Here is a 25,747-nt window from a genome sequence, read left to right as displayed (position 1 = left end):
ATGTAAAGTGTATGATGATTTTTCCTCCCCCTACCCTTCCAAATGTATTGGATACTAAAGAATATTGCTTCTGTTTAGTACATCAAGTGTAGAGAGGCAAAAGATACCACATGGTTGAACAACATGCCAGACTGTTTTCCATAGTATTTTAGAAAAAAAGGTTCCCTTTCTTCCACCACGCTTGCCAACATTTGGTATTGTCAGCCTTGTTAATCTGAAGGGTTCAAAATGGAGTTTCATTCACATGTTAATCTGAAGGGTTCAAAATGGAGTTTCATTCACATGTTAATCTGCATTTCCCCAATTATTAACAAGGTTAATACAGGAGTGACTCAAAAAAAGGACATAGCTGATACTAAAACCCTACTAGCACAGGTTTTAGTCCTTTAATTTCTGGCGTGGGGAGACAGTGGTGTCTAGGGACTCCTACAGCCAAAGTGGCGGTTTTGAAGTTCATGAGTGCCACCACAAGGTGGTCTCAAGACAATGACTTACTAACCAATACACAAGTACTTTAGTATTCAAGACCTGTTACAGCCTGTTATTTGGTAACTGGGTTAAAGGGCCTGTTATTTGGTAACTGGGTTAAGGGCCACTTACATTTCCTTTGCAATGCCTGTTTCTATCTTTCGCCACTTTTTCAACTGTATCATCTTCGTTGGTTTTTGGTATTTGTTATATAGCCTGGGTGCTATTAATCATCTATCAGTATAAGGTACATACCACGTCCCGGGTGTGTCACCTTAGAAGTTCTTAATCTTTATCACATCATCCCTCTCTAGATAGCACTTTTTGTCTTATTTTTCATTATCTGACAGGGCAAGCCCCTTACGCTCTTCTAAGAGTATCATGGCTATTTTCGACTTAACTATCTTCCATATAAATTTTAGAATCAGCTTGTTGGGATAATATGAATAACTCCTTTGGGATTTTGCTCAGATTTGTATTTAACCACAGGTTTCCAACTGGAGACAAACTAGCAACTTATGATACTAAATCTTCCTACCCATGAATGTAAAACTCCATTTGTGCAGGTCTTTCTTAATGCTCAAGTGTTCAGTTCAGCAGTCACTCAGTTGTGTCTCTTTGCTAACCTGTGAACCACAGCACTCAGAGGGTTCCCTGTCCATCACCAACTCCCAGAGCTTGCTCACATTCATGTCCACTGAGTTGGTGATGCCATTCAACCATCTCATCCTGTCATCCCCTTCTCCTCCTGCCTTCAATCTTTCCCAGCATCAGGGTCTTTTCAAATGAGTCAGTTCTTTGCATCAGATGGCCAAAGTACTGGAGTTTCAGCTTCAACATCAGTCCTTCCAAAGAACATACAAGACCGATTTCCTTTAGGATGGACTGGCTGGATCTCCTTGCAGTCCAAGGGACTCTCAAGAGTCTTGCTCCCAACACCACAGATCAAAAGCATCAATTCTTTGCCACTCAGCTTTCTTTATAGTCCAACTCTCACAGCCATACCTGACTACTGGAAAAACCATAGCTTTGACAAGACGGACCTCTGTTGGCAAAGTAATGTCTCTGCTTTTTAATATGCTGTCTAGGTTGGTCTTAATTTCATGGCTGCAGTCACCATCTGCAGTGATTTTCAGATCAGATCAGATCAGTTGCTCAGTTGTGTCGGACTCTTTGCGACCCCATGAATCGCAGCACGCCAGGCCTCCCTGTCCATCACCAACTTCCGGAGTTCACTCAGACTCAAGTACATCGAGTCAGTGATGCCATCCAGCCATCTCATCCTCTGTCATCCCCTTCTCTTCCTGTCCCCAATCCCTCCCAGCATCAGTCTTTTCCAGTGAGTCAACTCTTTGCATGAGGTGGCCAAAGTACTGGAGTTTCAGCTTTAGCATCATTCCCTCCAAAGAAATCCCAGGGCTGATCTCCTTCAGAATGGACTGGTTGGATCTCCTTGCAGTCCAAGGGACTCTGAAGAGTTTTTTCCAACACCACAGTTCAAAAGCATCAATTCTTCGGCACTCAGCCTTCTTCACAGTCCAACTCTCACATCCATACATGACCACTGGAAAAACCATAGCCTTGACTAGACAGACCTTTGATGGTAAAGTAATGTCTCTGCTTTTGAATATGCTATCTAGGTTGGTCAGTGATTTTGGAGCCCCCCAAAATAGTCTGTCACTTTTTCTGTTGTTTCACCATCTATTTGTCATGAAGTGATGGGACAAGATGCCATGATCTTGGTTTAATGTTGACTTTTAAGCCAGCTTTTTCACTCTCCCTTTCACTTTGATTAAGAGGCTCTTCAGTTCCTCTTTGCTTTCTGCCATAAGAGTGGTGTCATCTACATATCTGAGGTTGTTGATATTCCTCCCGGCAATCTTGATTCCAGCTTGTGCTTCATCCAGCCCAGCATTTTGCATGATGTACTCTGTATATCAATTAAATAAGCAGGGTGACAATACACAGCCTTGACATACTCTTTGTCCAATTTTGAACCAGTCTGTTGTTCCATGTCCGGTCCTAACTGTTGCTTCTCGACCTGCATACAGATTTCTCAAGAGGCAGTTCAGGTGGTCTGGTATTCCCATCTCTTGAATTTTCCAGTTTGTTGTGATCTACAAAGTCAAAGGCTTTGGATTAATCAATAAAGCAGATGTTTACCTCTTGCTTTTTCTATGATCCAATGGATGTTGGCTATTTTATCTCTGGTTCCCCTGCTTTTTCTAAATCCAGCTTAAACATCTGAAAGTTCATGGTTCACGTACTGTTGAAGCCTGGCTTGGAGGATTTTGAGCATTACTTTGCTAGCATGCGAGATGAGTGCAATTGTGCAGTAGTTTGAGCATTCTTTGGCACTGCCCTTCTTTGGGATTGGAATGAAAACTGACCTTTTCCAGTCCTGTGGCCACTGCTGAGTTTTCCAAATTTGTTGGTGTGTTGAGTGCAGGACTTTCACTAGCATCAACTTTTAGGATTCGATCTAGCTCAGCTGGAATTCCATCACCTCCACTAGCTTTGTTCCTAGTGATGCTTCCTAAGGCCCACTTCACTTTGCATTCCAGGATGTTTGGCTCTAGGTGAGTGATCACACCATCATGGTTATCTGGGTCATGAAGATCTTTTTTGTATAGTACTTCTGTGTATTCTTGCCACCTCTTCTTAATAGCTTCTGCTTCTGTTAGGTCCATACCATTTCTGCCCTTTATTGTGCCTATCTTTGCATGAAATGTTCCCTTGGTATCTCTGATTTCCTAGAAGAGAGCTCTAGTCTTGTCTCCTTGCTATTCTTTGGAACTCTGCATTCAAATGGGTACATGTAGCTTTATAAATATCTATATAAAATTTTGTACTTTTGCAAATCATCTGCTTGATTTACTCCTAACTTCTTCTGTTGTCTTGCTATTTTAATGTGTATTTTTAAAAAGAAAAGTACATTTTAAGCTCTTTATCATTAGTGTCAAATGCTTTTTAGACAGTGAAGATACAGTAGTATTATGAAATATTTTAATTAAAAACAAACATGAATTATATTAAACTGTATAATATTATACAATCTATGCCAAAGTTTAAATTAAATAATAAAACCTGCTATGATTTTGGACTAGCAGGTACACCAGAAAGTTCATGTTTCAGGGTAAGTTCGGACACAGCACAGGGAGCACTTTATTCCACCATTGCTAAATCTTTCAGGCTGTGGCTCTTTTGTCTCTTGGCCTTATAGCCTGGCCGCAGGAACTCAATCTTTCTCTTCTTTGCTTCGCTTTTATTTTTGTGTTTCTTCAGCTTTTTCTTGGCGGCAATATCAGGATTAGTTACAAACTTGAAAAAAGAAGAGAAATTTTGTATTACTTTTAAAGTAAATGTTAAACCAATAAAAATCAAATGCAGAAATGGACCATTTTTGAACATCACAAAATTTGGAGCCCCAGCTATAAAGTCCCACCTCTCAAACACAGCCAATTCCTCTTTCCTCCCTTGGTAAGTATGATACACACACGCACACATGCCTGGTTAAAAATAGTTAAGCCCAATGAACAGGTCAATTTCAAGCAGCAAGCCTACCTCCAAAGCCTTTCTCTTTTTCCGGAGTGCCCTTTTCTCAGTAGCCTGTTTCTGTACAGAGGCAAAGGCTAATGAGAAGCTCTCGAGCCCGACCAGCTTTTTCAGTAATTCTATGATTTCCTGGGATAGATTCTTCAGTGAAGGATCTAATGACACACAGAGTAACAATCAGGAATGCATAGGAAAGAACATATTTGGATATGTACAAAATTAACATGCAAAATTTAAATTCCCAAGGCATGATCGCTTTTATTACTTCAACATTAAACACTGATCTAAAAACTAGTCTCTTCGTTTCTGAGTTCCTGAGATAGGAGAATAAGCAGAAGTGTTGGACACAGCATTCCATGGCACCTCCTCGTCAAGGATGTGGCCAGAGATCAGAGACCGTGAAGCACTTTCCTACAGGGATCCTGGCTCAGAAGACATTAAAGTAATTTGAGAACTGGACAAATGTTTTGTGTTACCTTTATTACCCTGCTCAGGTCTGTGCAGATGGGGGCAAAGAAAGGTAAGCATGTATCTCTAGGTCCTCTCTAATTCATGGGTCACAGAGGCTTGGCTCTGGCTGTAACCTCTTTTTTTTTTTTTTGGGGTGGACGGGGCAGATCAAAGACTTTTAACCACCAGTGCCTGGCAAATACTCAGTGCTCAATAAATGTTGGTTGAGAGCCAAAGCCAACCTGACCTACTCTAAGGAAACTCAAGGTTGTAGGAATAGATAGCTCCTGTTTTGACATTTACGTCATTTACTAATATTTTAAAACTCTTTTTAACATTCATTTTTTTTTTTTTTAACATTATTCCCTTGCTTTCCAATCCCTAATTTCCACTAGTCCTGTTACCAAAAGAGATAACTTAAGGATCACTGAGGGAAAGGTACCAAATAAACCAGGCAAGAAAATATACTGGGAAAAATGAGAACATCTGAAGTAAAAACTATTTGATAGTTTTGCCTTATAATTCTTAACAGACTTATAGTGACATTTGTTCTTTATTGTTCACAGTACTGTGAGGTTTAGAACCACTCCAAATTAGTTTTCTTTTAATATTTAATCTACACTTAGGAGTTAAAAAACATCATCCTTTAGGAAAGAAACCTTCACTCTTAGACACAAGAAAGCATACAGAAGATAGTAAAAAATAACACAAATATGCCTTATTTGTTTGCTGTTGCCTTGATACCTAGCTAGTTTTCTTTCTTAAACTCTGGCAGAAAGGGAGGACAGAAAAGAAGAAGGAAGCATTCAGGAGAGAAGATAGGTATTTTAACATGTAGAAGAGGATGCAGAATTACCCTGCTCTGAATAGGTGCTGTTCAGTTCCCGGAACAAAGGCGCTATGATCACTGGGAGGTACGGCTTCACCTTGTCTATTCCAAGGTCCATTGCTATGGCTCCGAGAAATTTAAAGATGCATGTTCTCTGAAAGTACAGATCATTTTTCGTTTGTACTTGTAGCTACAGAGTTAACTTAGAAAACAAGGTCTATTTAGGGGCAGATATTATGCTACAGTTGTGGGTTCAAAAGGTTCTAGGGACTTGGGAGGATAGCTAGTATCATTAAAAAAAAAAAAAAAAGACTGCTTTTCAGCCATTTTGCATATGCACACCTTTAAGGGATTTCTAGGTGAATAGGCAGCTTCCACTTTTGCGATCCGGGACAATTTCTGGATCAGCCAGAGCAGTGTGGCTGGCCTGCTGTGCTCTTTTTTCTCATCTGCACACGCCTTGTGTTCTTCCACACCCTCTCCGGCCATGCCATCACCTAAAACTTCCTGTTCTTCCGTGTCTTCTTTTATGTCCCCAGAATCAGGTTCCAGTAAATATAAGACTTTGGCTACAAACAACAAATTCTTAACAACCTTAAAAAAAAGGGGTGTGGGGAGGTGGGGAGAGGGGAAAGGTAAGAATTAGATTCTGATTTTGCAATAAATATGGCTTGGTAAAGCAGAAGCTAAAACAGGTATCCTATAATTAGACAATAAAAAACTGGTATTCCAATATTCATGAGCAGTCCCTTTTTGTAAAAATTCAGTTTACCCAACAGTGTGTCCAAATCTATTTCCATGTAACTTTTATCCATTTGGCCGGCTTCTGTTCTTTAAGGTCCCACTGAGTAATTTCATTCTTGACCATCCATTGATATTTTTCAAGAGAGCTTTCATCCTCATTGCATTAAATTCCTTCAGCTAGTCCTCATAGAAATAACAATTTTCATTTTTTGAGCACTGACTAGTTGCTTTGTATACATTCCAATTCACCTTTAAAATATCCCTATCAGGTACTACTGGGCTTCCTGGGTGGCATTAGAATAAGCCTGCCAATGCGGAGATGCAAGAGACATGGGTTTTATCCCTGGGTCAGGAAGATCCCCTGGAGCAGGAGATACAACCCACTCTAGTATTCTTGCCTGGAGAATCTATGGGCAGAAGAACTTAGCAGGCTTCAGTCCATGGGGTTGTGAAAAGTCAGACACAACTGAGCACATCAAGTACTATTATCAGCAGAGAAAACCAAGGCAGGCTCAGAATTGTTGAATCTCACCCAAAGTGGTAAACCAGAAGTCAAGGTCTTTAGAATTCAAGCCCAAGTTCTTATATACTGAGCCTCTTCTTTCTCACGTATCCCATTAAATTAAACTGCCCAGGGGTGGTTTTTTCAGTCTTCTAATAATGGACCCATTTATTAAATCCTAATCTTGGGACATCTATGAAATCTCTGCTGTGGGTATTTCACACCTATTGTGTGAAGGAGGAAATCAAGTTGGTTTTGCACACACCTTCATCATCCTGGCTACTCCAAGGCTACTGTGTGCCTAAGGTTCCCCCAAATGTGGTACTCAGAGTACTACACGCTGTCCAAGGCCAGCCTGGCCATCAAGAGTTAATGCCAAGAGTATCACTTCCTTCTAGAAGCTGGGCCTTTGTGAGGACAGTACCAGATTTGGAGGCCTTTCCCCCCTTAACAGCCACTTCACATTGTTAACTCCAAGATTAAGGTGAACTAAAATCCATAGTTTCATTCATCCTGGGTCAGTATAGTCAATCTCTTCCTACCTGTCCTGAGTATGTACGGTTTATCAGCCTCTACTAAAATATATTGTGTGAGACCCCACCCACTGTCCACCCTGGCATGACTGCTTTGGCCTCACTGTGCCATCCATTCCCCCTGCATTGGGAGCATAGTCTTAACCACTGACCACCAGCAAAGCCCCCAAATGTACCATTTTTATTGGTAATTTTAAACAGAGCCAGGAGTAATCCCAGTATGCACTCCAGAGTCGATTAGATATGTGTGCCTAATTGATCATGTATATAAATGTTTGTTTATATTTCATTTAATTCCCCAAGACTTAACTAGGAAAAACAAAAACCAAATGTGAGCTTGCTCCTATACTGTTGGTAGCATAGGTCCCTTATATTTAACTGGAAGGATTATAATACCTGCTCTCCTAGAGACTGGTCCAAGAATTTGGAGTGCAACTGATGGCAAGAGGCTAGGGAGATACTTTTCATCTGTGAAAAGAAAATGGATATTAGCAGACACAACACAGGGTATTCCTGATTGTTTTCAAAAACTTCAAGTAACTATAATAATGCAACTAAGGTAGTAGATTTTTCTCTGAATGAGCACCTGCATAGATCTGGAGAAGGAAGGTTCATGAGCAGAAATTAAATGTTCCCTTCTATCTGTCATAAGCGTTTTAACTAAAGGACACGGGGAGATATAAATCATAATCTTTAGATTACCGGTAGACAACTTTACAACCTTCAAATACTTTCCCTCCCTCTTTTCTTTTCTTCCATCCTCCACTCTATCTCCCCAGAGAAAAATCCGCTACCTTAGTTACACTATTATAGTTACCTGAAATGTACCAAGGGAACATTTCATGCAAAGATGGGCACAATAAAGGACAGAAACGGTATGGACCTAACAGAAGCAGAAGATATTAAGAAGAAGTGGCAATACACAAAAGAACTGAACAAAAAATACCTTCACGACCCACATAATCATGATGGTGTGATCACTCACCTAAAGCCAGACATCCTGGAATGCAAAGTCAAGTGGGCTTTAGAAAGCATCACTATGAACAAAGCTAGTGGAGGTGATGGAACTCCAGTTGAGCTATTTCAAATCCTAAAAGATGATGCTGTTAAAGTGCTGCACTCAACGTGCCAGCAAATTTGGAAAACTCAGCAGTAGCCACGGGACTGGAAAAGGGCAGTTTTCATTCCAATCCCAAAGAAAGGCAATGCCAAAGAATGCTCAAACTACTGCACAATTGTACTCATCTCACATGCTAGCAAAGTAATGCTCAAAATTCTCCAAGCCAGACTTCAACAATACGTGAACCATGAACTTCCAGATGTTCAAGCTGGTCTTAGAAAAGGCAGAGGAACCAGAGATCAAATAACCAACATCTGTTGATCATAGAAAAAGCAACAGAATTCCAGAACATCTATTTCTGCTTTATTGACTATGCCAAAGCCTTTGACTGTGTGGATCACAACACTGTGGAAAATTCAAGAGATGGGAATACCAGACCACCTGACCTCTTGAGAAATCTGTACGCAGGTCAAGAAGCAACAGTTAGAACTAGACATGGAACAACAGACTGGTTCCAAATACGTCAAGGCTGTATATTGTCACCCTGCTTATTTAATTGATATAGAGAGTACATCATGCGAAATGCTGGGCTGGATGAAGCACAAGCTGCAATCAACATTGCTGGGAGAAATCTCAGTAACTTCAGATATTCAGATGACACCACCTTTATGGCAGAAAGCGAAGAACTAAAGAGCCTCTTGATGAAAGTGAAAGAGGAGAGTGAAAAGCTGGCTTAAAACTCAACATTCAGAAAACTAAGATCATGGCATCCAGTCCTATCACTTCATGGCAAATAGATGGGCAAACAGTGGAAACAGTGGCAGACTTTATTTTTTGGGGCTCCAATATCACTGCAGATGGTGACTGCAGCCATGAAATTAAAAGACACTTGCTCCTTGGAAGAAAAACTATGACCAACCTAGACAGCATATTAAAAAGCAGAGACATTACTTTGCCAAAAAAGGTCCATCTAGTCAAAGCTATGGTTTTTCCAGTAGTCACGTATGGATGTGAGACTTGGACTATAAAGAAAGCCGAGTGCCGAAGAATTGATGCTTTTGAACTGTGGTGTTGGAAAAGACTCTTGAGAGTCCCTTGGACTGTAAGAAGATCCAACCAGTCCATCCTAAAGAAAATCGGTTGGTCCTGAATATTCATTGGAAGGACTCATGTTGAAGCTGAAACTCCAGTACTTTGGCCACCTGATGCGAAGAACTGACTCATTTGAAAAGACCCTGACGCTGGGAAAGATTGAAGGTGGGAGGAGAAGGGGATGACAGAGGATGAGATGATTGGATGGCATCACCGACTCAATGGACATGAGTTTGAATAAACTCTGGGAGTTGGTGATAGACAGGGAGGCCTGGTGTGCTGCAGTCCATGGGGTCACAAAGAGTTGGACACGACCGAGCGACTGAACTGAACTGATCCTCCACTCATTCAATATTTATGGCATTCCCACTGTAAGCCAGGTGTGCTAGGCCCTAAGATATGGGAGACAGATATAACATGGTCCCTGCCTAACATTTTCATGAACATGATGATCTCACTGAGGCATCAACAAGGTTATGAAGGAGGCATGACAGACAGTATCTTCCTTTCTAGCACTGATAAAGAACTTAAATATGTAATGGAGGATACATGTGCTAAACAAGCAAATAAAAAATCTGATCAGGGTCTAAAATTTTTCTTCGAAAAACCTTGGCCTTGAGGGTGACCCCTCTCTAGTTACTAATACTCGTGTGGATCCACATGTACATCAAATTGTTGACTGGAAGAGTTCCTCCCAAGGGCCAACCCCAAGATAGTAACATGAACCAGAATGAATACCTCACGAAGATGAGGGAAGGAAAAGGTGTTAGAAAAATCTTACCTTTTGCTCAAGGTCACTTGTTAGGAAGCGGATTGCGACAGATTCCGAGACTTTCTTTTTAGTTTTTTTGACATGCCATTTTCTAATAAGTTCCTCAGGTTGGCAAGAGGCAAAGAGCAATCCAAAAATCTGGGCTGCTGTGAGCCACACCCAGCTGTGCGGATATCTCAAGTGGGAGTGCACGTGACCTGAGGGAGCCAAAACACATTCTCAGACATCTCAAGGCTTTCCTGACTCTATGGTGGTGAGCACGACTAATTAGGCATTTCTTGAGTATCTATTATGTGCTTGAATTTAGGAACCAAAGATGAACAAAATAGTCCCTGCCTTCTCAGAAGTGAGGTAGAGACTGAAATAACTAGAGAACCAACTCCTACCATGAGAAATGACATGAGAAAAGAGATCTGAGTAAGCCTAAAAGCAGGCCAGTTTCATAAGAACTTAGCTTCAGATTCAAGGAGGTAAGGTAGCATTAACAACTGCAATTTCAAATTAAAATTAATGTAAATATATATATGAGTACACTCGTTTCTCCTAACTGTTGAAATCAGTGGCACCAGGTAGCTGACTGGAAAGGTATCATTTAATAAGGCATTCTGTGTGCCAGCCATAGGCTAAGTGTATTACACATATTAGCTCATTTAGACCTCACAACAGTTCTGTGAGGTTGGAATTGTCATTCCCAGTTTATAGTTCCAAAGGGGGCTAAGTAATGTGCCAAGCTGTAACAGGCAGAACCAAGCCTGGACCCAAGCTCAATCTGGCCCCAAAGCTCATATCCTTAAGTATGACCTCTTAAAGGATCTTCATTATGCGCCCTTAAAGCTCATACTCTTATGCTATTCTCAGAGCAACTCTCCATATACCACACTTGGGAAGTGCAATAGAAAAGCCTTGTGTTGGGGAACAGGACTAAAATTTTGAACAATCCGTGTCATATCTTAGTTTTAGTCTATGCTATATTTCACGAAGATGGTTTTACTTTTTTTTTTATATGAACCTTTGTAATATCTCAATGGAGCCATACCAGAGTAGGCTATACAGTAACTTAGTAACTGGATGATTTTTCTCATAAAATCATGAGTTCTCTTGAAACAAATGGTTATTTAAAGCATTCATTGCAGTGTCTATTTCCTAGTATTTAGTTTTGATTAATCAAAGCGAAAATGTTAAATTAATAATTCTAGGATCTTATTTTTTATTTAAAGAGTGTTACATAACTTAAATATTTCCATAGCAATGAAATGATTTAGTAAATTATGGCACATTTACACACAATGGATTATTTATAGCCAATTAGAAGGATATCTACTAAATATGTTATATATAATATGCTTGCTGCTGCTAAGTCGCTTCAGTGGTGTCCGACTCTGTGTGACCCCATAGACTGCAGCCCACCAGGCTCCTCTGTCCCTGGGATTCTCCAGGCAAGAACACTGGCACTGGAGTGGGTTGCCATTTCCTTCTCCAATGAGTGAAAGTGAAAAGTGAAAGTGAAGTCGCTCAGTCTTGTCCGACTCCTAGCGACCCCATGGACTGCAGCCTACCAGGCTCCTCCGTCCATGGGATCTTCCAGGCAAGAGTACTGGAGTGGGGTGCCATTGCCTTCTCTGAATAATAATATGCTTACTTATATATAAACAGGATATAAAAGTTTATATGGAATCAGGCAACCTCAAAAAAACCCTATGGCTATTTGACAAAAGTAAGACTGGATGGAAATGTGTAACAAATAAGTAGCAAGGAGGACTTCGGGAAACTTCTTCCTTTCTTTTACTCTTCCATAATTAACATAATTGGGCTTCCTTGGTGGCCCAATGGTAAGGAATCTACTTGTGATGCAGGAGACACAGGTTTGATCCCTGAGTCAGGAAGATCCCCTGGAGAAGGAAATGGCAACCCACTCCAGTGTTCTTGCCTGGGAAATCTCATAGATAGAGTAGCAGCTTGGAGGGCTACAGTCCATGGGGTCACAAGAGTCAGACAATACTTAGCAACTAAACAATAATTAACATAATTAATTTTTTTATTTATAAATGATATATATTATTTATGAGATTATATAATTTGCTTTTCCTCCCAGAAAAACATACTTTCACTGTAATCAATCTGAAAGACCTATTAAATCTTTTTCTTATGAACCTTCCCCCTGATACTATATATTCCATTTATTTTTAAAGAAAAAGGAAATACTCACTCCAGATTTTACTCAGAGTTTCAGAGGGCTTGGTAAACTGAATGATATTACATTCCTTGATGAGTTTACTTATCAGTATAAGAAAACTGAACAGAAGGCGATCTGCAGCTTTTTCTTCAGTCTCTTCCATGATCTAAAAGTAGGAAGAATGTTAAATAAGACAATAATTTCAAAGTATTCTATGGACATTTTTACTCCAGGATGTACATCTGTAGCAGGGTTTCTCAACCACAATATTGCTGACATTTTGGTCAGGTAATTCTTTGCTTTGGGGGACTGTGCTGTGCATTAGAGGATGTTTAGCAACACTCCTGGCATCCACCCATTAGACAACAGTAACACTCTTCTATCCTCCAGTTGTGACAACCAAAACTGTCTCTAAACATTGCTAAATGTCCCCTAGGGGCTTATGAAATTTTGATCATATACTATGGAAGATAACTTACTTTAATCTTCATTTCAAAAAAGAAGAACTGCACTGAGTTCTTACTTTTATTAATAAAAAATTTTTTGACACAAATATGTAACCTGTTAGCTACACTATCTCAAGTAAAACTACAAAAATAAGCCAATACTTTTACTCCCTAACATATAACTTACATCTGTAAAGTTTTCAGGATCAATCTCCTTTTCAATCACAGGAAGAACAATTCCAAGTCTTCTCTCAAAATTGACTCCTTCACTCTCCGCAAAAAAGCCACAGATCAGGGCAGCTAGTTGTCGATTTAAGTGCTACAGAAAATAAAACCATCACAAGACAATAAACTTGGGAGGCTGTTTCCAAAACTGAAATGAAGGTGGTTATGACTGCCCTCAGTAGTTCTTTATGATACCAGAAGTCAACAGAATGTGGATTTTTGGTAGCTAATATGAAAAATACAAAGAAATCTTCATCTCCCTAGAACAAAATTTTTAAAAAGTGGTATTCATGATTATCCACTGAATAACTTTTCTCATTTTTTTATTAAAAAAAAAAAAAAAGCATTCCAGGCCCCCTGCCCAAAATCCCATTCTGATTTTAAAGCCAGTGTTACGTTACGATGTGTTGTTTGTATTCTACAAAGATGGGCCAGTGATGATGGGGCTAGATTTAGCAAGTTGATACAATTATTGGCAAAATACATTCTATAAATTGTATAAGCAGATATTCATCAATGGGGATGAATTGGAAACAAAGATATCAATGGAGATTGGTTAAGTAAATTGTAATACATTCATGTAGTGGAGTAACTGGGCAACACTGACCTTGTTGTGGGAATACAGGTGATTTTTATGTTATTCTCTATTTGTTGTTACTCTCTGTAACTTCTTATATTTTCTAAAAGTTTCCTATAAGCATATATTATTACCATAATCAAATAAAAACAATAAAGCTACTTGGGAAAAACTAATTCAACAAAGTATAATATGTATTTTTAAAGTATAAACACCAAAAACTCAGTATTTTCTTTGCAGTATGACTATTAGCAACCCTGACCTTCTTTGCCCCAAACCAGGTGGTAACCATATCGAAGAGCCAATCTTTTTTCTCAAGGCTGATTTTACTGAGTAAGGATTTGATTGCCATGGATGCCATCTTCTTACACGTGGCAGAGTCATCGTTCACCATCATTAGACAAAGAGGAATAAAGAACATTCCACAGTTCTCATGGAGCAGTCCCTAAAAGAAAACAGATACTTCTGAGCACACCGAGACCAGAATTCTCACATATGTCCTACCAAAGGAGGACCAGGGGCTCCCAGGAGCCACAGTTAACAGACAGTCTGTCTCTGTGATTCACAGTACCTGAGGGAACGTGTCAAAGAGATAAGCAATCATTTCCAAGGCGGACTCTCTCCCGGTCTCATGTTCATAACTAGGGTAAGAACATCCGAATGACTTGTTAGTAACTTTAAAATTGACCAGTAATTATTTTTAAGAATTTAAAATATTGCCTCAAGGTACCAGTCTATTTCTTAAAAAGTGGGAAAAAACTCCATTTTCCTAACTTTAATACAGGTACTTATCAGGCTACTTTGCAGTTTAAAATATAACTGTTAGATTTTTACTGTTCTCCTAAGCAGACTTTAGGGACAACTGATGATCAGACTGAACTGAAAAGCAGCTTACAGAACTGCTCTATGAAGCCAGGTACAGTGGTTGGCAGTCAAGCCAGTGGTTCATAGGATAGCACCCTGGGAAAATGTGCCTTTATGTTTTGACTTTGCTCTTTTCCAGACAGCCCACACATTGAAAGGAGAACGAACCTACCTGCCCCCACCCCTGCCTTGTATGGTTTATGACTTCAACTTACGTCAGTTGAGCAAGCATGAATTCCAAGTTTGGTCGCAATTTGTCACCCAGAGGATAGTCAAGAATGTATTTCAGAAAAACCTAGAAACAGAAATCACACAAGAGATTATTGGAGCCTGTCTCTCTAGGATTCCTTTTTCCTGACCTGCTTTCTGGGACACACTGGTAGGCTACAAATAGTAGGGTGATCAGTTAGGTGAAGTCCACCTCCTGAGTCAATAACTGTGCCTCTCCCCTCTCCTCCCACTTCACTTCCTCAGGTCCTGCCTGGTGAAGAGTCAAGTCCTGGCCCACCATGAGCCTGGATGTTTAGAGCTCCAAACCTCAGGTCACACCCTGGAAGCTCATCACTCTGAAAAGAGGCTTTGGTGAACTGAGTATGGACTGTGGTTCAACCCCATATTTCTCCTGAAATAAAAATACCAATAATAGTGATAGTAATAATAACCACTGCATTTACTGAATATCTTCTGTGTGTCAAGCACGGGATGAAGTGTTGCTCAGTTGGTTTTCATACTCCCTTACGAAGTAGACATGATCCCTTTTACAGATGAAGAGAACAGGCACAGAAGCTAAGTAACTTGCTCAGGTGATAGTAGCAGAATTCCATGCCTAGTGTATCTACATCCAAAGGCTCTCCTTTCAGAGCCTTCAAACTGCTGTATTAGCTTCCTTTATTAATAAGCTGTGAGAACTAAGCACATCATTAACCTTTCCAAAGCCTGTTTTTCCGTCAACCATAAAACGGTGGTACTGTTTCCTTTGAAGGGAAGTTACAAATAGAAGCCGTGTATGTAAAGTGCTGGGCGTGCAGCTAGTGCTTAATAAACAGCACCTGGCCCTCCTGCTTCCTAAATAAGTTAACTTTCTGTGAAGACAAGCCTCAGCAGCCCAGCCCTCCTTTAACTCCTGAGTTCATATTTGCAATTCAGAACCTTCTATTTCCTGGGTTGATATGCGGTCATATTATCAGGACAGTTTATGAAAATAAACCTGCTAATGTCATTCCTCTGCCTACTGATTTCAATGACTTTTTGTTATTCTTAGAACAAAGCCATAAATCTTTAACAAGACTACAAGGTCTTGCCATATCTGGCAGCTTCGACAAGCTAAGCTCGTACCCACCTCAAGGCTTATCTTCCAACCTGCAAGGCTAAGCCTTATTCTTTCTTCAAATTCTGCTTACATGCCAATCCTCAGGAAACCTTTCCCTCACTGTCCCACTAGGGTGGTCTTCCACTGTGTCATATGTTCTTCCATATTTTGCAGATTTTAAGAAGTACAGTTTTCCACATTTTAACATATCGACTGAAATTGAGATATCTTACAATGAATGGCATCATACCACTATGTCAAAGTTTTTTTCTTTCTCTGAGGTATATAAGTAATGCTGTGTCTTTAAGTGATGAAATAGAAATATGACAGTATTGTTTTCCTCATGGTACTTAGGATAATTATAATTAAATAACCATTCATGGGATTTCTTTTTTTTTTTTATTCGTGGGATTTCTGCTTTGTGTGTGTCTGCTATATAGGACAGATAGGGACTCTGACTGGACCACCATATGGAAATCTTTCTTGCAGGTTACCATGCTGCAGAGGAAAATGTATTTCTTCATCCACCTGAAATATGCCACGTAAGGGCTATACTCAAAATGCTCCTTATACTGAAAAATGGCCCTGTACTTGGTATGTGAATGGGCTCCTGAGTCTCAGAATCAAGCAACAGCATGACACAGTTTTCAGAATTCAAGCAGTGTTGACATCTCTCTACCTAAAAACCAAACAGAGAAGGCAGGGCCCAACCATGGGAAAAAACTTCTCTTCACAAACCTGTCTGCACTGGACTCTGGCAGGTTCGCTTTGTGCAGAGATTGCCAGCTTGGATACTTTCCGCATGACATCATCCATTTCTGGGACCAACAACTTTCTTGATAAAATGGCCTAAAACACAAACGAGAAGACATACTCATTTCATGTTTTACTGCAATGGCCTCTTGTTTACTAAGCTGACCTGATGTTCAAGTAGCCTCAGGCAGTTTTCAAACATAATGAAAGTTATCTCCAAAAGAAAAAAAATATAAACTTAAAAAAAATGGTTATAATGGTCAATTTTATGAAATGTATAAGTAAAGTACCTGCCTTTGTACAGAATTCCCCAAAGTTTAATATAGAGTTCACATTCAAACATTTTGGTAAGTAGATATGTTAGCTTATAATTAATCAACCAAAAAATAATAATCTTTTTAAGAACTATCTACAGCTAGTCAGAGCACTATGTTCCATATAATTCTAAATATCTGACATGAGGCTCGTACACTGCACAACCCAACAATCTGGTAATGCCATACCTTCAGAAGACCAAATGCAGTGGCTTGTCTTGTAGTATCATAGATGTCCTCCTCAGCATATGCTAGTAGAACCTGAAGCTGCTTTTGAGTTATCTGGTACGACTTCACTTTCTTCACAAGTATGGTCACACACTGCAGGTCAACAACAGTGGGTTAACAGAGCATCTCATAGACCAGGATCCAGGGGAATCATAAGCACTCAATACAACAGCAATGTTTTTTCACACAGTATACTAACACTCTGGCCTTACCAAATTAATCTGGAAGAAATTTTGACCAAGACCATAAAGGATGATGAGGAAAATTCACTATGTTGCTAGTCCCGGTCCTGGCTTTTTCTAAGTGCAAGTGAAAACACCTCACCTTGAAACAGTTTACCACCAGGTGGAAGTTCTGGCCCCTGGCAGCCCCGAGTTTTGCATAGTCCTTCAGCAAAATAAAAAGGTGTTTTGTCAGCTGCTCTGCTTTTATTTCTATAGATGGCAGGGGGAACCTCAAGATCCAGATCAGGCATTGCAAAGCACCTGTGATCACCTGAAAAACAAAAAACAGAAAAAACCAATCAACTGATGAAGTGACCAAACTCAAGAATCCAGCACCTGAGGCTGTGTAGACTCTGGGCAATCAAGTTGAAGGAATGAAGTGCTCTGCCATTCTACTCAGGAAACACTATGTCCGAAGTGTAAGAATAAGATAAGGAAGTTTCCTCTTTCCTGACACGATGGAAGGTACAGCCCAAGCAAGTGAGAAAAGGTGCTCACTGACCACATTCTTAACCTACTATGTGTAAATGATTAGATGGGCTGGCCAATTTTAGCATTTCTTTTTTTTTTTTCCCTGAAGAATCACATTATAAATGCCTTTCCAATTTTCTAGAATGGTTCTTTCATGTAATCCATTCTTATTGAGCTTATATTATGTCACAAGACACTCTACAGAGTGTTAGAAATAACGACAAAAAAAGGATGCCATTCTGCCATTTAAAGAGTAGATAGCTGACTCAGAAATTAAGCATGAGAACTATGACCTATAATTTGATATAGTTATGTGGAGTGCCAAAGATATGAGAAATGTACTGGGATCAAGTGACTACAAAAGGATCCCTGAGCCTTCGAGATTATCTAGATAAGCTGGTTCACTTGGCTCAGCACTAGCCAATAGATGCCTACACTCTGATTGCTGGAATGGCCTTATTGGTCTGGATCAGATGAAGACAGAGGAAAGAGCTTGCTGCTGCTGCTAAGTCGCTTTAGTCGTGTCCGACTCTGTGTGACCCCAGAGACGGCAGCCCACCAGGCTCCCCCGTCCCTGGGATTCTCCAGGCATGAACACTGGAGTGGGCTGCCATTTCCCTCTCCAATGCATGAAAGTGGAAAGTGAAAGTGAAGTCGCTCAATCATGTCTGACTCCTATCGATCCCATGGACTGCAGCCTACCAGGCTCCTCCGTCCATGGGATTTTCCAGGCAAGAGTACTGGAGTGGGGTGCCATTGCCTTCTCCAAGGAAAGAGCTTAGGAGTCAGAAAAACCAGGGCTTCAATCCCAGTTCTGCAGCTTATTACCTGTTTGACTGCAGAGATGTTCCTTTACCTCTTGGCACCTTTACTGTAAAACAGGCCATCTGACAAGGTTGGCAAGGTGTGGGCTTTGGAGTCTGACAGACTGGGGCTCATATCCTAGATCTGTCATAGGCGATGAGTCACTTAGCTAAAGGCCTGGATTTCTCATCTTTGAAGTAGAAGCATAAATAATATATGCTTCATGGGCTGTTATGAGGAATCATGGCAGTGAGCAGCAGTGACAAGGAGAAGATGATCACCGCCACGGGGACAGCACCACTTACCCTCACGAAGTTGTGAGGATCAAATGAAACAACTAATGTACCTAGAAGGGCTTTTTTTTTGGCTTCACTGAGTGGCATGCAGACCTTCCCAACCAGGGATTGAACCTGTGATCCTTGCATTGGAAGCACAGGGTCTTAACCACTGAACCACCAGGGAAGTGCCTTAGAAGGGCTTTTATAATTATTAAGGGCTCTCCATTATTATTAAATTGCTGTTAAGGGAGCAATTTAATGCAGGGAACAGAGGTGGTTCATGTTGTTATAAATGTCTTTAAAAACTCAATCACCCTGTGAAGCACAAGCCTAGAAACAAGTTTTAGGTATTCTGCATGACACAGGTCCTGTGAAGCAACAGATGCTCACCTTCACATCCATGGAACCCAGGCAGTCTATGAGGAGAGACACAAAAGGATCCAACATTTCCAGGACATGTTCACTTGAAGACTTGACCTTGGAGGTCTTCAGACTAAGGTGCAACAGCTAGAAGTTTTAAAAAGATACATCCTAAGAATGAGGTTAGGCATAAGAATAAGATTAGAATAAGGGCATAAGAATGAGGTTAAGGTGAAATGATTTTAAAAGACTAACGTGAAAAGTTAAGATGCTTCTATTTGAAATCATAAAAAGTGCAAAGAAAAGGGAACCACCTGGGAGAGTCTCAGTAAATGGAGAAGGTAGGAGCTCACCATGCAGCTGAGATTCGAAGTTCATTTACCAAGTGGTTATTGCCCAGCATCTACTTTGATTCTGTGCACTGGCCCAGCATGAAGGATGTGGCAATAAACCAAGATGGGCAGGGTCCTTGCCCTGATGGATCTTGGCCAGGAAGACAGACTCTAGGGAATAATTCACTATAAAAGGAGGGTGCTTTGAGAGTTCTGTGGGGACCTGGGCAGAGGGAGGATAGATGGTGAGGTACTGGGGTGGGAAAAGTGTAGTGACTCTAGAGAACTGAAGGGAAGCCCTGCATCCAGCATGAGGCTGTGGCCCAAATGAAAGACAGGGCTCTCTCCTGGGAAAATGGGAGCCAATGAAGGATGAAAAAAATATATACAATAAAATGATCAAACTTGTGTTTTCAAAACCTCACCATCTTTTAAAAAAATTTAAGAGTAGTTCAGAGGTACAAACTCATAGGCAAAGCAACAGTGAAAGCACTGTAAATATTAGGTCAGAATCACTAATTCTGAGAAAGTTCTACCATCAAAATAAGTAATAAATAGTAAATGGACCAATGCACCTTAAAACGAATTCCGTAATTTATGGTAAAAAGCGTTTCCAGTGGAAATGAGCAGTACTGGAAACTCAGCAGAGGATTAAAAGGCACAGAATAACTGTGGGCCCCAAGTCTTACTTACGGTTAATTCTTACCCGAAGTCCAGACTCAATAAATATGTGCGTGTTGGTTTTCTTGCTCACGACAGCTTTCTGTCCGCCTCGAACTGGAGTTGGGGGGAGCAGAAGACAGCTCTGGGGTGGCAGGCGTGGATCTGGTGCAGGGGTTGCTGGATTTCTGTCAGTCAAATGGAATGAAAACCAGTGGAAACAAACACATTGAGATGCTGCATCCCCAGAAGCCACTGTGTCTCTTTCTGGTGAGGAGCATCCAGCACCAAATAACTGCTCTTGGCTGTGGGGTTTTTCTCCCTTAACCATGAGACACAGAAGGGATGATCAGGTTGCTAATCAAAGTTTCTAGAGCCCCAGAAGCAGAGGTCAGAGGGGTGAACGCACATCTAAGTTAAAATGAACAGCAAAAGGACGCTCCCTTTGATTTCTGAAAACAAATGCCAAGGAGTCTTTCTTAGAACACCCCAGAAGCAAAATCCAAAAGAAGTTTCACAAATAGGTATTTAAAAATCTTTGGAGGTCTAAGACTCTGTTTGGTCAGAACAAGAAGTATATATTTAAAATCTACCCTAACTTGGATTGAATAAATATCTAAAAAGTGGTGTCAGAGAAATGTTAAAATAATTGGTAACCTTCACAGATACTTCATTCAGCAGAAAAATCATCTTGTGTTGACATGTATCACTTGGAAGGACATCAGTCCAAACACAAAGTAGCACCATATCACACCTCAGATAAATATACCCTTTTTTTTTCTTTTACTAAAGCCAGTTATTAAATGAACCCACTTAAGACGCTGAGAACTGAATGGCTTATTTGAAGCAAGTACCTAAAGGATAGTTGTTTTTTGCAAACTTACTTTTCTTTCTGTGTTAACAGGGGGAGATTTTCGCTGACCAAACCATAACTAAGCAACAGAATGGATTCTGCTGTCATTTCCTGGTTTACAAGTAATCCTGATATGATTCGGCGTAAGGTTTCGTGAACTTTCCGGGCCAGTTTTAAACTTGTGGTATTTTGCAAGATCTAAAGGCAAACACAAATGCATGCTGAGGTGACAGAACTGCATTTTGATTTGTTATATATTTGTTTGATTTGTTTTATCTATTATTTTTAAAATATGTTTTTTCCTAATTAAAAAACAAACATTCGTAATAAAATTTCAAATATAACATAAAATCAAATTTACCCATGACCTCAACCCCAGAAATAATCACTACCATTAGCGTATGCCTCTGGAGTTTTTGAGCCTCCTCTGTATTCCCTTTGTTGTTGAGGTCTGGGCACAGGATTGGAGATAGGATGTGACACTTGGAAGATGCCAGCCTTCCAAGTGCATTAAATGGGGTGATTTACAGACAAGCACATATACATCAACACAACGCAGTCACTCCTCACAGGAAACCATGCTAATGAAGACATATGATGGCTAAGCCTCAGGGCTGGGATATTAGGTATTGGGCCAAATCAGAGGAACTTAATGGGAGCTTAGCACCATCACCCCAGGAAAACCCTCAGTGTGTCACAGGTAGTCCTCTGCACAGGACATGGTATTAGTAACTTTTATTACCTTGGAGGGACTTGATAATTTACATGGAAAGCATGTGTGCTTTGTCGATTCTTTCATCTTAAAAACATATCTAACATTCTTAGATTAGGCTCAGATAAGCTAAATGTATTTTAGGAACAATTAGGGAGTGAATCTAGCATCAAAGCAAGTGGAATTAGTTAATTTACGTCATTAGATAGGGTTTTTTGCTCTAGGTTTAGTATGTAAAACTGTAATAAAGTGAATTAATAATGCTTGTTGAATGTTCACCCCTGCAACAGGCACAGTGACCACTCTGAAGGCAGGTAAAGTACAGTCCCTGCCCAATAGGAGGCAGAATGAAAATGGAAAGAATGTGAGCTTTGAAATTACAGCTTCAGAAAGATCTGGCATGAAATCCTGGGTTTTCTACTTATTCATGTTTCTTTCTACCGTTTTGAGCCTGAATTTTCTCGTGTGTCAGATGGAAGTACTGTCAATCTCAGGGATGGCTGTGCAGATTAGAAGACATAATGAAGCACAGTGCTAAGAACACAGTGGTATGTTCAATAAATGCAGTTCTTGTACTCTTGGCAATCTGGGAGCAGCATCTCACTCCAAAGGCTATTCGCAGTTACTGATGGGACTCAGCTGTCTAATTCACCTATAATTCAATTTCTGTTGCCTTTCCTTCTGCATCTCATGGTTTACATCTGACTCCTGGATCAGAATGCCCATCTCAGGGCTGCCAGACACACAGTACTGGTGTTCTTAGTACTAAAGTGATTCATGATGCTCAAGGCTCTTTTCAAGAACTCAAGATACTGAAAGGTGGTGATTCCCTACATTACATTCAAGTCCTTACCTCTTTTAGTGGAAGGATAAGTTTTGTAACCTGATCTTTTCCTACAAACTTGCCCAAGATTTCATAAGAATCATAACTCTTGCTTCTTCGTGCCTCCATGACCTTGGAGAGGATCTGCTTTACTTCCTTCTCTTCAGCAACAGCACCAAACAACTCATGGTTAAAAATCTTTAAAAGAAAAAAGCTAAATGGTAATTATGTACACTCAAGCAAGATATGCCAACATAAGCAGTTTCTGCTTATGGTTAATTTCTATTAGATTTCACTTTTTTCAATGTAGCTTAGAGACCAATTACAGAAACACTTCAAGGTTTATACCAATGGAAAACAAAAGAATACTACATAGATTTACATATATAACTATGTAATACACAAACAGGGACTTTTTTTGATTATTACCAAAAAGTAGCTTAATTTCCCTTTAAGAAAGTCTCATGATATTTGAAATTTAATTATCAAAATTAATGCATTTAAAAATGTAGTATCTAAACTTTTAATGTATAAACAAAAGATTGTGTGCCAAACTTAGTGTCTTTCTAACCCACCCTCCAAATTACTGTATTATCCAATTTTAAAAGTTGAGTGTTATTAATTTTTCACTATTATACATACAGTTCTGGTGAATATACATTTGTACAAACCCCAGATCACACCTGATTATACCAACTCAGGACCTACAGCAGGGCACCCATCTCATGTCACTTGAATCTTAGTTTTTTAAACCTCTGCCATCCTAAGAGGTGAGACAGTACATTATTTTCATGTTTATGTTTTATATTAATATATGTTTGTAGGCTATTACTGTGTCTTATTTTATGATATAATTTGTGTTCTTTGAACTCTTAAAAAAAAATCAGAATTCCTTTCTCTGAATCTTACCTCAATCATTATATCCAAACAAGAGTCCAAACTCCCGACTTGTAGCTTGTTGGTAAGGCCTTGCAGCAACATATAGACAGTGAAAGTTAGCACATGGACCTGAAGTGAGATGTATGAGAAGAGCACAGATGGTCAGGAACACCACAGTAGGAAGAACAAGATCAAGGAGGACTGCAAAGGGTACACTCTGATTATATATCTGTCAGCACTGCAGGAAGCTTTGCTAAACAACACATACTTATATCAGGGTCTAAAGTCCTTTAGCCAAATGGTCACTTTGTAGAAAAGATGCTCAGAAACACATCACATGCACAGGGTCTATCACTGTGACTAAATCAGGCCAATCATTTTTAAAGAACAGCATGCATACTAATTTGCTTAAGTCATGTCTGACTCTTTGTGACCCTATGGAGCCCACTGGGCTCCTCTGTCCATGGGATTCTCCAGGCAAGAATACTGGAGTGGGTTGCCAGGCCCTCCTCCAGGGGATCTTCCTGACCTAGGGACTGAACCCCAGTCTCTAATGTCTCCTGCATTGGCAGGAGGGTTCTTTACTATTAGCGCCACCTGGGAAGTCCATAAAGAACACACAAATCTTGAACTTTTAAAAACCAACCTCTGAATTAAGGAGCCTACATGAAGAAAACAAGTTTCTGCCCTAAACAGTGATCACACCTAGCATTCCTTAGAGCTTACTATGGGCTAGACACTGTATTACTTCTCACATATACTATATCATTTATTCCTCACTCAATCTATGGTGTAGGAGAAATAGCACCAGCGCTTTCACTTGAGGAAGCTGAGACACAAAAAGGTCAAGCAAGTTGCCCAAGGTTACAGGAACAGGAAGTGGTGAAGTCAGGATCTGAAAGCAGATGGTGCCAGAGTATACAACAGAGTATGTTCTCTACACTGCTTCCACTGCTGTAAGTTATCAAGGTAAACAGGTAATGACCATGTGCTACGAAAATACACTTGGCTGTCAATATACAGATTGGATTTTAAAGGAATAATTTCATATATATGCCTTTAAAGGTACTTATGATCTTAAAGTACCTTTATATATTTAAAGTGTTTGCTAAAGACATTGGATGCATGGAACCACTACTAGGGAAGAACACCAGAGTGCAAGTACCACCAAACTTCCAGTGAGTTTACCCCTGTTTTCTATATGGCTATCCCCCAGCCAACATGGAAATCATGCTAGGATTCAGAGAAGTCTATGAGAAGTCCTGTGGCTTTAGGAATAGGAGAGAAAACTCAAGAATGTTCCAAGAGAATAAGGAAATCTATTTTGTTTTTCTTTTCTCCATTTCCTACACTCCAAGGATCCTGTGCTGGTGGTGGCAGTGGCCTAGACACAGGGGCTGCTGCAGCCACAACTCTGCAGGGAGACCTTCCTTTCCTTCAGTGGGACTGCAGTTTGGAAGAGCACAAGAGCACAAGCTGCTCTTCTCTCCAACTTGCCACTGCCTAGCCTCTGTGTGGTTACAGTTGTGGGAAGTGTGTGGCAAAGTAGGAGAAACAGTGCCAGCTTTGTAGCTGGAGATGTGAAACATGGAAAAATAAAGTGTTAACAAAGAATCAGAAGATATAAGGAACTAAGGAAACTTGAGAAGTGAAAAGAAAAATAACTGACATAAGAAAATTTACTGGATGGGTCCAACAGCAGGATGGAGATTAAAGAGGAAGGAGTCAGTGAACTTGAATATGAATCAACAGAAATTATGTAATCTAAACAGGAAGGAAGAAGACTGAAAAATAAACGTGAGCCGCGCATCAGGGATGGGTGCTGCTGCGGCCTAGTCGCTACAGTTGCGTCCAACTCTGCGTGAGCCCACGGAATGCAGCCTGCCGGCTCCTCTGTTCATGGAGATTCTCAGGCAAGAGTCCTGGAGTGGACTGCCATGCCCTCCTCCAGGGGATCTTCCTGACCCAGGGATCGAATCTGGGTCTCCTGCATTGCAGGCAGAGTCTTTATCACTCAGCCACCAGGGAAGCCCCCAGGGATGGATGGGACCCTTCAAAAGTCTAATATACAGTTCACTGAAGTCCCAGAAGACAAGAAAGAGTGCAGTACAGAAAAGTATTTGAAGAAATAACAGCTGAAAAGTTTCCAAAGTGACCAAGAAGCTCAACAAACCTCAAACAGGGTGAAACCAAAGAAATCTGTGCTCATAATTCAACTGCTGAAAAAGTCTTTAAAGCTGCCAGAGAAAAATAACGTGTTACTCAGAGGGGAAGAACTATTTATCAGAAAGGCCAGAAGAAGTGGCATGACATTTTTACAGTGCTGAAAGGAAAAGAAATAACTGTCAATGCAGAAGTATATGTCCTTCAGGAAGAAGGTGAAACAAAGACAGGCACAAGGGAAAGAAAACAAAGAGGGTCTGTCGCCACCACACGTGCTCTACATGCTTGCCTAGA

At 40.3% G+C, this 25,747-nt stretch overlaps 1 protein-coding gene across 2 annotated transcripts in view; it reads right to left on the bottom strand.

Annotated features, from left to right (window-relative positions):
* Positions 1 to 3,460: 3,460 nt before the first annotated feature.
* The window catches only part of UTP20 (UTP20 small subunit processome component), an 86,387-nt gene continuing 64,100 nt past the window's right edge, over positions 3,461 to 25,747 (bottom strand). For both annotated transcript variants that reach the window (XM_061417059.1, XM_061417062.1), the window contains 19 exons: positions 23,321 to 23,419; positions 22,442 to 22,609; positions 20,908 to 21,074; positions 20,070 to 20,211; positions 19,062 to 19,178; positions 17,219 to 17,389; positions 16,856 to 16,987; positions 16,338 to 16,448; positions 14,506 to 14,585; positions 13,998 to 14,067; positions 13,689 to 13,871; positions 12,812 to 12,943; positions 12,212 to 12,344; positions 10,015 to 10,202; positions 7,478 to 7,549; positions 5,645 to 5,896; positions 5,330 to 5,456; positions 4,033 to 4,178; positions 3,461 to 3,789 (listed from right to left, as the gene is read on the bottom strand). In XM_061417059.1, coding sequence (XP_061273043.1) covers positions 3,634 to 3,789; positions 4,033 to 4,178; positions 5,330 to 5,456; positions 5,645 to 5,896; positions 7,478 to 7,549; positions 10,015 to 10,202; positions 12,212 to 12,344; positions 12,812 to 12,943; positions 13,689 to 13,871; positions 13,998 to 14,067; positions 14,506 to 14,585; positions 16,338 to 16,448; positions 16,856 to 16,987; positions 17,219 to 17,389; positions 19,062 to 19,178; positions 20,070 to 20,211; positions 20,908 to 21,074; positions 22,442 to 22,609; positions 23,321 to 23,419 — 2,646 coding nt within the window. In that variant the 3' untranslated portion in view covers positions 3,461 to 3,633. The remainder of the gene's footprint in view (positions 3,790 to 4,032; positions 4,179 to 5,329; positions 5,457 to 5,644; positions 5,897 to 7,477; positions 7,550 to 10,014; positions 10,203 to 12,211; positions 12,345 to 12,811; positions 12,944 to 13,688; positions 13,872 to 13,997; positions 14,068 to 14,505; positions 14,586 to 16,337; positions 16,449 to 16,855; positions 16,988 to 17,218; positions 17,390 to 19,061; positions 19,179 to 20,069; positions 20,212 to 20,907; positions 21,075 to 22,441; positions 22,610 to 23,320; positions 23,420 to 25,747) is intronic.

This window comes from Bos javanicus, chromosome 5, assembly GCF_032452875.1.
Source record: "Bos javanicus breed banteng chromosome 5, ARS-OSU_banteng_1.0, whole genome shotgun sequence".
Lineage (NCBI taxonomy): Eukaryota > Metazoa > Chordata > Mammalia > Artiodactyla > Bovidae > Bos > Bos javanicus.
Note: the sequence above shows the minus strand (reverse complement) of the source record. Positions and strands in the feature narration are given on the sequence as shown.